The 13,415-nt window shown below is 48.2% G+C and overlaps 1 protein-coding gene across 1 annotated transcript; it reads left to right on the forward strand.

Annotated features, from left to right (window-relative positions):
- Window positions 1-914: 914 nt before the first annotated feature.
- Window positions 915-11,185, forward strand: CHCHD1 (coiled-coil-helix-coiled-coil-helix domain containing 1). The gene is made up of 3 exons (XM_038744202.1): window positions 915-1,113; window positions 4,807-4,925; window positions 10,997-11,185. Exons 1-3 carry the CDS (start codon window positions 990-992, stop codon window positions 11,108-11,110), a joined length of 357 nt encoding a protein of 118 aa, XP_038600130.1. The 5' UTR covers window positions 915-989; the 3' UTR covers window positions 11,111-11,185.
- Window positions 11,186-13,415: the final 2,230 nt, after the last annotated feature.

The following is a 13,415-nucleotide window of genomic DNA, read 5'->3' on the forward strand; positions in this document are numbered from 1 at the left end:
TTAACAATATAAAATAAGTAGAATCAATATGTACAAGTAAAATAAAAGAGTAATACATAAATAAATAGAATAATAAATAGAGTAGTAAATACAAAATAGAGTAATAGTAAATAGAGTAACAAAACATTAACAATATAAAATAAAAGTAGAATCAATATGTACAAGTAAAATAAAAGAGGAATACATAAATAAATAGAATAATAAATAGAGTAATAAATACAAAGTAGAGTAATAGTAATTAGAGTAATAAAACATATTAACAATATAAAATAAGCAGAATCAATATGTACAAGTAAAATAAAAGAGTAATACATAAATAAATAGAATAATAAATAGAGTAGTAAATACAAAATAGAGTAATAGTAAATAGAGTAATAAAACACATTAACAATATAAAATAAGTAGAATCAATATGTACAAGTAAAATAAAAGAGTAATACATAAATAAATAGAATAATAAATAGAGTAGTAAATACAAAATAGAGTAATAGTAAATAGAGTAATAAAACACATTAACAATATAAAATAAGTAGAATCAATATGTACAAGTAAAATAAATAGAGTAATAGAGTAATACATAAATAAATAGAATAATAAATAGAGTAATAAATACAAAATAGAGTAATAGTAAATAAATAGAGTAACGCCGACGACGCGGGGGGGGCGACGACGCGGGGTGACGCAAGGGGGGCGACACAGACGGACGCAGGTTGACGCAGGGGGGGCAACGCGGGGGGACACAGGGTGACGCGGGGGGGCGACGCAGGGGGGCAACGACGCAGGGTGACGCAAGGGGCGACGCAGGGCGACGACACGGGGGACGCAGGGTGACGACGCAGGGCGGGCGGTGACGCAGGGTGATGACGTGAGGGGGGCGACGCAGGGTGACGGGGGGGGACACAGGGCGCCACAGACCGACGTGGGGGGGGGGGGGCGACGCAGGGAGCGGTTTCCGTCGGGAATCGAAGGCGGCGGCGGTGGCGGCGGCCATGGCGGCGCCGAGCCTGCGCGGGCGTCTGGCGCGTGTGGGGAACCCCAGGCGGCCCGTGCTGAAGCCCAGCAAGCCGCTCGTGCTGGGGAACCGAGTCGGGGAGCAGCGCCGCCAGCTGGGGGGTAAGGGCACACGGCCGGGATCGAATCCCGGGGCCGGAAGACGCCTCAGTCAGTCAGTCAGTCGGTCAGTCAGTCAGTCAGTCACAGTCAGTCAGTCAGTCAGTCACACCGCCGTACTGACCGAGCGCCGCCTACCGTGTGCGGAGCGCTCCAACAAGCGCTTCGCTTCTCGACGCCTCAGTCAGTCAGTCAGTCAGTCACAGTCAGTCGTACTGATTGAGCGCCGCCTACCGTGTGCGGAGCGCTCCAACAAGCGCTTCGCTTCTCTGGGCCTCGGTGACGTCACCTGGACCGTGGCCTTTGGAGTCAGAGGTCATGGGTTCAAATTCCCGCCCCCGCCAATTGTCAGCTGGGTGACTTGGGCCGAGTCTCTTCACTTCTCTGGGCCTCAGTGACCTCATCTGGAAGATGGGGATGAAGGCTGGGAGCCCCCCGTGGGACAACCTGATCACCTCGGAACCTCCCCAGTGTTTTGTCCTTCCCAAGCGCTTAGTACAGTGCTCTGCACACAGTAAGCGCTCAATAAATACGATTGATGATGATGATTGATGAAGACCGGGAGCGCCCCCCCGTGGGACAACCTCTTCACCTTGTCACCTCCCCAGCGCTTAGAACTTGTCCTTCCCAAGCGCTTAGTCCAGTGCTCAGCACACAGTAAGCGCTCAATAAATACGATTGATTGACTGATTGATGGAGACCGGGAGTGCCCCCCCCCGTGGGACAACCTCTTCACCTTGTCACCTCCCCAGCGCTTAGAACTTGTCCTTCCCAAGCGCTTAGTCCAGTGCTCAGCACACAGTAAGCGCTCAATAAATACGATTGATTGACTGATTGATGGAGACCGGGAGTGCCCCCCCCGTGGGACAACCTCGTCACCTTGTCACCTCCCCAGCGCTTAGAACTTGTCCTTCCCAAGCGCTTAGTCCAGTGCTCAGCACACAGTAAGCGCTCAATAAATACGATTGATTGACTGATTGGATGGAGACCGGGAGTGCCCCCCCCGTGGGACAACCTCATCACCTTGTCACCTCCCCAGCGCTTAGAACTTGTGCTTCCCAAGCGCCTAGTACAGTGCTCTGCACACAGTAAGCGCTCAATAAATACGATTGATTGATTGATTGATTGATGAAGACCAGGAGCGACCCCCCCCCCGCCCACCGTGGGACAACCTGATCACCTTGTCACCTCCCCAGCGCTTAGAACTTGTGCTTCCCAAGCGCTTAGTACAGGAGCTTCCCCCTCCTCCCCCTCTCCATCCCCCCCCCCCGCCTTACCTCCTTCCCCTCCCCACAGCACCTGTTTGTACGGATTTATAACTCTATTTTATTTGTACATATCTATTCTATTTATTTTATTTTGTTAATATGCTTTGTTTTGCTCTCCGTCTCCCCCTTCTAGACTGTGAGCCCGCCGTTGGGTAGGGACTGTGTCTATATGTTGCCAACTTGTACTTCCCTAGCGCTTAGTACAGTGCTCTGCACACAGTAAGCGCTCAATAAATACGATCGATTGATTGATTGATGAAGACCGGGAGCGCCTCACCCCCACCCACCGTGGGACAACCTGATCACCTTGTCACCTCCCCAGCGCTTAGAACTTGTGCTTCCCAAGCGCTTAGTACAGGAGCTTCCCCCTCCTCCCCCTCTCCATCCCCCCCCCCCCCCCCCCGCCTTACCTCCTTCCCCTCCCCACAGCACCTGTTTGTACGGATTTATAACTCTATTTTATTTGTACATATCTATTCTGTTTATTTTATTTTGTTAATATGCTTTGTTTTGCTCTCCGTCTCCCCCTTCTAGACTGTGAGCCCGCCGTTGGGTAGGGACTGTGTCTATATGTTGCCAACTTGGACTTCCCAAGCGCTTAGTACAGTGCTCTGCACACAGTAAGCGCTCAATAAATACGATCGATTGATTGATTGATGAAGACCGGGAGCGCCCCACCCCCACCCCCCGTGGGACAACCTCATCACCTTGCCACCTCCCCAACGCTTAGAACTTGTACTTCCCAAGCGCTTAGTACAGGAGCTTCCCCCTCCTCCCCCTCTCCATCCCCCCCGCCTTACCTCCTTCCCCTCCCCAAAGCACCTGTATATATGTTTGTACGGGTTTATTGCTCTATTTTATTTGTGCATATCTATTCTATTTATTTTATTTTGTTAATATGTTTGGTTTTGTTCTCCATCTCCTCCTTCTAGACTGTGAGCCCACTGTTGGGTAGGGACCGTCTCTATATGTTGCCAACTTGGACTTCCCAAGTGCTTAGTACAGTGCTCTGCACACAGTAAGCGATCAGTAAATACGATTGAATGACCGTCTCTATATGTTGCCAACGTGTACTTCCCAAGCACTTAGTACAGTGCTCTGCACACAGTAAGCGCTCAATAAATACGATTGAATGAATACAGCACTCTGCACTCATTAAGCGCTCACTATGTGCAAAGCACTGTTCTAAGCACTGGGGAGGTTCAAGGTGATTGGGTTGTCCCACGGGGGTCGCACAGTCTTCATCCCCATTTTTACAGATGAGGTCACTGAGGCACAGAGAGGTTAAGTGACTTGCTCAGTCACACAGCTGGCAATCAGCAGAGCCGGGATTTGAACCCATGACCTCTGACTCCAAAGCCCGTGCTCTTTCCACTGAGCCACGCTCTCCCCCTTTTAGGCTGTGAGCCCACTGTTGGGTAGGGACTGTCTCCATATGTTGCCAACTTGTACTTCCCAAGCACTTAGTACAGTGCTCTGCACACAGTAAGCGCTCAATAAATACGATTGATGATGAATGAATGAATGAGTGAATGGCACATAATAATAATGATGATGGTATTTGTTAAGCACTTACTATGGCACACAATAATAATGATGATGATGGTATTTGTTAAGCACGTACTATGTGCCGAGCACAGTTCTAAGCGCTGGGGGAGATACAAGGTCATCAGGCTGTCCCACGTGGGGCTCAGAGTCTTCATTTGACCCCATTTGACAGATGAGCAGCGTGGCTCAGTGGACAGAGCCCGGGCTTTGGAGTCAGAGGTCATGGGTTCAAATCCCGGCTCCGCCAATTGTCAGCTGGGTGACTTTGGGCAAGTCACTTAACTTCTCTGTGCCTCAGTTACCCTCATCTGTAAAATGGGGATTAAGACTGTGAGCCCCCCGTGGGACAACCTGATCACTTTGTAACCTCCCCAGCGCTTAGAACATTGCTTTGTGTATAGTAAGTGCTTAATAAATGCCATTATTATTATTATTATGAGGTCACTGAGGCCCAGAGAAGTGACTTGACCAAAGTCACACAGCTGACAAGTGGCAGAGGTGGGATTAGAGCCATGACTCTGACTTCCAAGTCCATGCTCTTTCCACCATGCCACGCTGCTTCTAACAAATACCAATATTATTATTATTATTATTATTAATTAGGCCCCTTCCAGGGACGCCGCGGGGCAGGGCTCGCTCGCTCCCAAAGGACCAGTCCCCGCTGCCCTGAGCTCAGACACTGGAACCTCTGTATACACGGGGAATGTGTCTGCTCATTCTCTTGTCCTCTCCCAAGCGCTTAGAGCAGTGCCCTGCACACAGTAAGCGCTCAATACATCGAATGATTGACCCCGCCCTCCCCCTGAAGCCAGGCACCAACGGGACCCCCACGCGGGGCCCCTTGGCCGCCCGGGTACGTCACAGGACTTCCTTCTTCCAGAGGCGACCTGCATCACGGAGATGTCATTGATGATGGCGTGTTGGAAACAGAACGAGTTCAACGACACAGCTTGTGCCAGAGAGATTCAGGTCTTCCACGACTGTGCCGCCAAGGCAGAGGTAGGTGGGCTGTTGGGGCGGCCGGCCGGACCAGGAGGGAAATGGGGGGGCAGAGGGCAGGCAAGGTGTCCGGGCGCTTTACGGAGGGGCCAGGCTGTGAACTGGCAAGGGAGGGAGTTGGGCAGCAGTCGATCAGCGGCACGTATTACCTGCAGAGCGCTGCACCAGACGCTTGAGAGAGTACGATACAAGAGAGTCGGTAGACACGTTCCCGGCCCACAGCGAGCTTACACTCTAGGAGGAGGACTTATTTTGTGGCCTGTCATTTTTCCACCCTGTTCTCTCTCCCTTCTGCATCAACTAAGCACCTGGGTCTGTATTCATTCATTCATTCAATCGTATTTATTGAGCGCTTACTGTGTGCAGAGCACTGTACTAAGCGCTTGGGAAGTACAGTTTGGCAACATGATGATGATGATGGCATTTGTTAAGCGCTTACTATGTGCAAGGCACTGTTCTAAGCGCTGGGGGGATACAATGTGATCACGTTGTCCCACGTGGGGCTCACATATCTTAATCCCCGTTTTTACAGAGGAGGGAACTGAGGCCCAGAGAAGTTAAGTGACTTGCCCAAGGTCACACAGCAGACTTGTGGTGGAGCTGGGATTCGAACCCATGACCTCTGACTCCAAAGCCCGGGCTCCTTCCGCTGAGCCACGCTGCTTCTTCTTCTTTGTGGCCCCCCCGCCGTGCCCTGTGTCCTTCATTCATTCATTCATTCATTCAATCGTATTTATTGAGCGCTTACTGTGTGCAGAGCACTGCACTAAGCGCTTGGGAAGTCCAGATTGGCAACATATAGAGACGGCCCCTACCCAACAGCGGGCTCACAGTCTAGAAGGGGAAAACAGGTAACAAAACCAAACATATTAACAAAATAAAATAGATAGAATAAATTATGTACAAATAAAATAAATAGAGTAACAAATACGTACAAACATATATACGATGTCCACGCGGTAGCGGCAACATTTGGAGCCGGTCCCTACCCAACAGTGGGCTCACAGTCTGGAAGGGGGAGACAGACAGCAAAACAAAACATATTAACAGAATAAAATAAAAAGAATAAATATGTGCAAGTACATATTGTACATATGTACAAGTCTGTACCCCCAAGCACTTTGGTACCCACTCCCCCACACTTATGTACCGCTTCCCCGATCTTTGTTTTAATGGTTGTCTTTCCCACTAGAGCAGGGATCATGTCAATCGACTCTACTGTCTTGTACTCTCAATCAATCATCATCATCAATCGTATTTATTGAGCGCTTACTGTGTGCAGAGCACTGTACTAACCGCTTGGGAAGTGCAAGTTGGCAACACACAGAGACAGTCCGTACCCAACAGTGGGCTCACAGTCTAAAAGGGGGAGACAGAGAACAAAACCAAACATACTAACAAAGTAAAATAAATAGAATAGATATGTACAAGCAAAATAAATAAATAAATAAATAGAGTAACAAATATGTACAAACATATATACAGGTGCTGTGGGGAAGGGAAGGAGGTAAGATGGAGGGATGGCAATCAATCGTATTTATTGAGCGCTTACTGTGTGCAGAGCACTGTACTAAGCGCTTGGGAAGTACAAGTTGGCAACATACAGAGACAGTCCCTACCCAACAGTGGGCTCTCCCAAGCACTTAGTTCTGTGCTCCGCACAAGGTAAGTGCTCAGTAAGTATCCGATTGATAAATACTTGATTGATGAAGTTACACTGGGATTTCACGACCTCATTCAGCTGGCAGATGTTTTTATCGTACTAGGCACAGTCCAAACAGGGGACACAAAGAGTTTTTCCCAGTTCAAGCCTCTCAGGGAGAGGCCTTGGCAGTGGCCATATGCCTACAGTATAATTGTATGAGAGCTGAAGGCCACTCTACCTTTAGCTGCTCAAACTACTGCCATCGCAAACCAAGGATGGATGCATCTAGCCTGCTCTTAATTTCCCTGTGCCTCAGTTTCCTCATCTGTGTAATAGGGATTAAATACCTGCCTTTTTAAGGTCTCTGTTAGGTGCTTACTATGTGCCAGGCCCTGTACTAAATGCTAGGGTAGATACAAGCCAAATCTGGTTGGACACAGTCCGTGTCCCACATAGGGCTCACAATCTTAATCCCCGTATTATGTCACTCAGGTCATTCAGCAGACAGGTGACGGAGCCAGGATGAGAACCCAGGTCCTTCTGTCTCCCAGGGCCGTTAGGCTGTGCTACTTCAATCGTATTTATTGAGCGCTTACTGTGTGCAGAGCACTGTACTAAGCGCTTGGGAAGTACAAGTTGGCAACATAGAGAGACGGTCCCTACCCAACAGTGGGCTCACAGTCTTGAAGGAAAAAAAGCACTGGGGAGGTTATAAGGTGATCAGGTTGTCCCGCGGAGGGCTCACAGTCTTAATCCCCATTTTCCAGATGAGGTCACTGAGGCCCAGAGAAGTGAAGTGACTTGCCCCAAGTCACACAGCTGACAAGCGGCGGAGCTGGGATTTGAACCCATGACCTCTGACTCCAAAGCCCGGGCTCTTTCCACTGAGCCACGCTGCTTCTCGGTGGAACCAGTACTTCCATTCATTCATTCATTCATTCAATCGTATTTATTGAGCGCTTACTGTGTTCAGAGCACTGTACTAAGCGCTTGGGAAGGACAAGTCGGCAACATACAGAGACGGTCCCTACCCAACGGCGGGCTCACAGTCTAGAAGGGGGAGACAGACAACAAAACAAAACATATTAACAACACATAATACTTCTCTGTTCTCCCTCCACCTCAGACTGCATGCCCCCATGTGGGACAGGAACCGTGTCTGGATTATCTCGTGTCTTCCCCAGCCCTTAGCACATGGTAAATGCTTAACCGGTACCATAGTTTTTAACGATGCCGTGTCAGTGCTCTTTGAAGACACGTGGAATGGGAAGGGTGGAACAGGGCAGAGGCCACGGTGGAATCAATCAATCAATCAATCAATCATATTTATTGAGCGCTTACTATGTGCAGAGCACTGTACTAAGCACTTGGGAAGTACAAATTGGCAACATATAGAGACAGTCCCTACCCAACATTGGGCTCACAGTCTAAAAGGGGGAGACAGAGAACAAAACCAAACATACTAACAAAATAAAATGAATAGATATGTACAAGTAAAATAAATAAATAGAGTAATAAATATGTACAAACATATAGACATATATACAGGTGCTGTGGGGAAGGGAAGGAGGTAAGATGGGGGGGGTGGAGAGGGGGACGAGGGGGAGAGGAAGGAAGGGGCTCAGTCTGGGAAGGCCTCCTGGAGGAGGTGAGCTCTCAGCAGGGCCTTGAAGGGAGGAAGAGAGCGAGCTTGGCGGATGGGCGGAGGGAGGGCATTCCAGGCCCGGGGGAGGACGTGGGCCGGGGGTTGATGGCGGGACAGGCGAGAGCGAGGTACGGTGAGGTGGAATGTCATGCCTCAGCAAGAGAAGCAGCATGGCTCATGGAAAGAGCCCGGGCTTCGGAGCCGGAGGTCACAGGTTCTAATCCTGGCTCCGCCACTTCATCCATTCAATCGTGTTTATTGAGCGCTTACTGTGTGCAGAGCACCGTACTAAGCGCTTGGGAAGTACAAATTGGCAACATGTAGAGACGGTCCCTACCCACCAACGGGCTCACAGTGTAGAAGGGGGAGACATACCAACGGGCTCACAGTCTAGAAGGGGGAGACATACGGCAAAACAAGACATGTGGACAGGTGTCAAGTCGTCAGAACAAAGAGAATTAAAGCTAAATGAGCATCATTAACAAAATAAATACAATAGTAAATATGGACAAGGAAAATAGAGCAATGTGTCTGTACAAACAATCAATCAATCAATCAATCGTATTTATTGAGCGCTTACTGTGCGCAGAGCACTGTACTAAGCGCTTGGGAAGTACAAGCTGGCAACATATAGAGACAGTCCCTACCCAACAGTGGGCTCACAGTCTAGAAGGGGGAGACGGAGAACAAAACCAAACATACGAACAAAATAAAATAAATAGGATAGATAGGTACAAGTAAAATAAATAAATAAATAATAGAGTAATAAATATGTACAAACATATATACAGGTGCTGTGGGGAAGGGAAGGAGGTAAGATGCGCCACTTGTCAGCTGTGTGACTTTGGGCAAGTCACTTCACTTCTCTGGGCCTCAGTTCCCTCATCTGGAAAATGGGGATGAAGACTGTGAGCCCCACGTGGAACAACCTGATCACCTTGTATCCCCCCAGCGCCTAGAACAGTGCTTTGCACATAGTAAGTGCTTAACTAAGGCACAGAGAAGTTAAGTGACTTGCCCGAGGTCACACAGCAGACAGGTGTGGAACCGGGATTAGAACCCAGGTCCTTCCGACTCCCGGGTCCTTGCTCTATCTGTTCTGACGATTCTGACACCTGTCTCCATGTTTTGTTTTGTTGTCTGTCTCCCCCTTCTAGACCGTGAGCCCGTTCTTGGGTAGGGACCGTCTCTATATGTTGCCAACTTGTACTTCCCAAGTGCTTAGTACAGTGCTCTGCACACAGTAAGCGCTCAATAAATACGATTGAATGAATGAACAAATATCATCATTCTCCCTACTCATTGATTCATTCATTGCAATCAATCAATCGTATTTATTGAGCGCTTACTGTGTGCAGAGCATTGTACTAAGCGCTTGGGAAGTACAGGTTGGCAACATATAGAGACAGTCCCTACCCAACAGTGGGCTCACAGTCTAGAAGACTGCAGTCGTACTTATTGAGCACTTATTGTGTGCAAAGCACTGTACTAAGCGATTGGGAGAGGACAGTATAACAATAAACTGACACATTCCCTGCCCAAAACGAGTTTACAGTCTAGAGGGGGAGACAGACATTAATGTAAATAAATAAATTACAGATACGTACATGAGTGCCGTGGGGCCGGGCGGGGGGCACAAATAAAGGGAGCAAGTCAGGGTGATGCAGAAGGAGAGCACTTGGGAGAGCATAATATCCCAACATACTGAAATGATCACCAATCATTAGGGTGTGGAAGTCATTCGGTTGCTCGATAGTGCAGGGATGGAAAAACTAGAAAATTGACAGGTGAGCAGCCCCAAAATGATGGGTTATGACTTTGGGAGCTAATGGATAAAACCCCCTTCTGCCCCCCACTGCCCCAGCCACCCTCTCCAAAAAAAAAAATTGCACATTATTAATGTGGGAGGCATGTGAGCTCATTGTGGGTAGGATTGTCTGTCTTTATTGGAGTATTGTACTTTCCCAAGTGCTTAGTACAGTGCTCTGCGAACAGTAAGTGCTTAACAGAGAGGCAGCGTGGCCCAGTTGAAAGAGCAAGGGCTTGGGAGTCAGAAGATGTGAGTTCCAATCCCGGCTCTGCCACTTGTCTGCTGTGTGACTTTGGGCAAGTCACTTAACTTCTCTGTGCCAGTTACCTTATCTGTAAAATGGGGATTAAGCCCCACGTGGGGCAACCTGATTACCTTAATCTACCCCAGCCCTTAGAACAGTGTTTGGCACATAGTAAGCTCAACAATACCATATTTATTATTATTATTATTATTAATAAATGTGATTGAGTGAATGAATTAATGAACTGCCTGGAATAGAGGCAGGGGAAGCAGCGTTCCTCAGTGGAAAGAGCCTGGACTTGAGAGTCAGAGGTCATGGGTCCTGGTCCCGGCTCCGCTGCTTGTCAGCTGTGTGACTTTGGGCAAGTCACCTAGCTTCTCTGTGCCTTGGTTACCTCATCTGTAAAATGGGGATGAAGACTGTGAGCCTCACGTGGGACAACCTGATCACCTTGTATCATCCCCGGCGCTTAAAACAGTGCTTTGCACATAGTAAGCGCTTAACAAATGCCATTATTATTATTATTATTATTATTATTATTATTATTATTATTAAGGGAGTGGGAGAGGAGGACAGGAGGGCTTAGTCAGGGAAGTCCTCTTAGAGGAGATGGGCCTTCACTAAGGCTTGGAAGCGGGGGATGTGAGGAGGGAAATCCCAGTTCTGTGATGGGGAAGGAGAGGAATCTGTGAGGGTTTGAATCGGTCATTTTCTCTTTTGATTCCAGATGGAGCGGAAGCTGAACGCAAAGCAAGATTCCCAGGGATCCTCGGGAAATTTATCTCCCAAGCAAGTTAATAAATTGCTTCAGAGGTTTCCTAATATCTCCTTTGTAGCTTGAAGGACTGGTTGGCCAATAAAACGTCTTTCAGGGAATGAACTGGAGTTGCCAAGGTGCTCTGGAGGCAGTCAAGACCGACGGACTGGTCCGTTACCTATCTCATGCTTCATCGTGTTGCATCACCTGCCCCAAAGGACTTCACAGTGGTGAGGGTGTTCCGTTTTATGTGAAATAAAGTGTTTGAAAGAGAGTTCTTTCTGTTTTCTGGGCTTAGTGAGGGTCCTACAGACACCAGAGATACTGTCCTCTCCCCGTGTAGCTGGCAGCTGAAGTGCTAGGACAGAGTCTCCTTGTAGGCATTAGGGCATGTGCCCACCAAGCGGGTTGGACAAGAGCGGACGGCTCAATCCCTGATTTTAAGAGGTATAGGAGAGATGAGGCACACAGGAAGCGCTCAATAAATACGATTGAATGAATGAGGCCCTTGAAAAAGGTTGCGGAGTTAGTAGGGTTCCTATTGGCCTCCTGAAGAGTGACACATCGCCAACAACGCCGCAACATCGCCAAGATCCGCCCTTTCCTCTCCGTCCAAACTGCTACCCTGCTGGTTCAAATCTCTCATCCTAACCCGACTGGATTCCTGCATCAGCCTCCTCTGATCTCCCATCCTCCTGTCTTTCCCCACTTCAGTCTATACTTCACGCTGCTGCCCGGATCATCTTTGTGCAGAAAGGCTCTGGGCATGTTACTCCCCTCCTCAAAACTCTCCAGTGGCTACCAATCAATCTGTGCATCAGGCAGAAACTCCTCCCCCGGGCTTCCAGGCTGTCCATCCATCCCCTCGCCCCCTCCTTCCTCCCCTCCCTTCTGTCCTTCTCCAGCCCAGCCCGCACCCTCCGCTCCTCCGCCGCTAATCTCCTCACCGTACCTCGTTCTCGCCTGTCCCGCCATCGACCCCCAGCCCACGTCATCCCCCGGGCCTGTAATGCCCTCCCTCTGCCCCTCCGCCAAGCTAGCTCTCTTCCTCCCTTCAAGGCCCTACTGAGAGCTCACCTCCTCCAGGAGGCCTTCCCAGACTGAGCCCCCTCTTCCTCTCCCTCTCCTCCCGCTCCCCATCTCCCCAGCCCTACCTTCTTTCCCTCCCCACAGTACCTGTATATGTTTGTACATATTTATTACTCTATTTTATTTGTACATATTTACTATTCTATTTTATTTTGTTAATATGTTTTGTTGTCTTTCTCCCCCTTCTAGACTTTGAGCCCACTGTTGGGTAGGGACCGTCTCTATATGTTGCCGACTTGTACTTCCCAAGCGCTTAGTACAGTGCTCTGCACACAGTAAGCGCTCAATAAATAAGCGATTAGTACAGTGCTCTGCACATAGTAAGCGCTCAATAAATACGATTGAATGAATGAACAAAACAAAACATGTTAGGCAGGGGGCAAAATCGTCAGAACAAATCGAATTAAAGCTAGATGCACATCTTTAACAAATAGAATGGTTAATATGTACAAGTAAAATAGAGTAATAAATCTGTACAAATATATACAAGTGCTGTGGGGAGGGGAAGGAGGTCGGGATACCTGCTGTTGGGTAGGGACCATCTCCATAAGCAGCGTGGCTCAGTGGAAACAGCACAGGCTTTGGAGTCAAAGGTCATGGGTTCGAATCCCAGCTCTGCCAATTATCAGCTGTGTGACTTTGGGCAAGTCACTGGGCAAGGCACAGAGAAGTTAAGTGACTTGCCCATGCCATCATCATTATAGTAAGCACTTAATAAATGCCGCTATTATTATTATTATTCTTCACTGGGCCTCATTTACCTTATCTGTAAAATGGGGATTAAGACTGTGAGCCCCTGTGGGACAACCTGATCACCTTGTAACCTCCCCAGTGCTTAGAACAGTGCTTTGCACATAGTAAGTGCTTAATAAATGCCATTATTATTATTATTATTATATGTTGCCAGCTTGTACTTCCCAAGTACTTAATACAGTGCTCAGCACACAGTAATTGCTCAATAAATACGATTGAATGAATGAATAAGCACAGGGTGGCAGGGAGGAAGGACCCGGGTGGTTAGGAATGCCTGGTTGAGAGAAAGTGCTTACTATGTGCAAAGCACTGTTCTAACAAGGAAAAGGAATTCATTCATTCAATCGTATTTATTGAGCATTTACTGTGTGCAGAGCACTCAGCGCTTAGAACAGTGTTCCAGCGCTTAGAACAGAGCTCCAGTGCTTAGAACAGTACTTTGCACATAGTAAGCGCTTAACAAATGCCATTATTATTATTATTATTATTATACTAGGCGCTTGGGAGGTGCAAGTCAGCAACAGGTAGAGACGGTCCCTACCCAACA

Source organism: Tachyglossus aculeatus, chromosome 3, assembly GCF_015852505.1.
Source record: "Tachyglossus aculeatus isolate mTacAcu1 chromosome 3, mTacAcu1.pri, whole genome shotgun sequence".
Taxonomy (NCBI): Eukaryota; Metazoa; Chordata; class Mammalia; order Monotremata; family Tachyglossidae; genus Tachyglossus; species Tachyglossus aculeatus.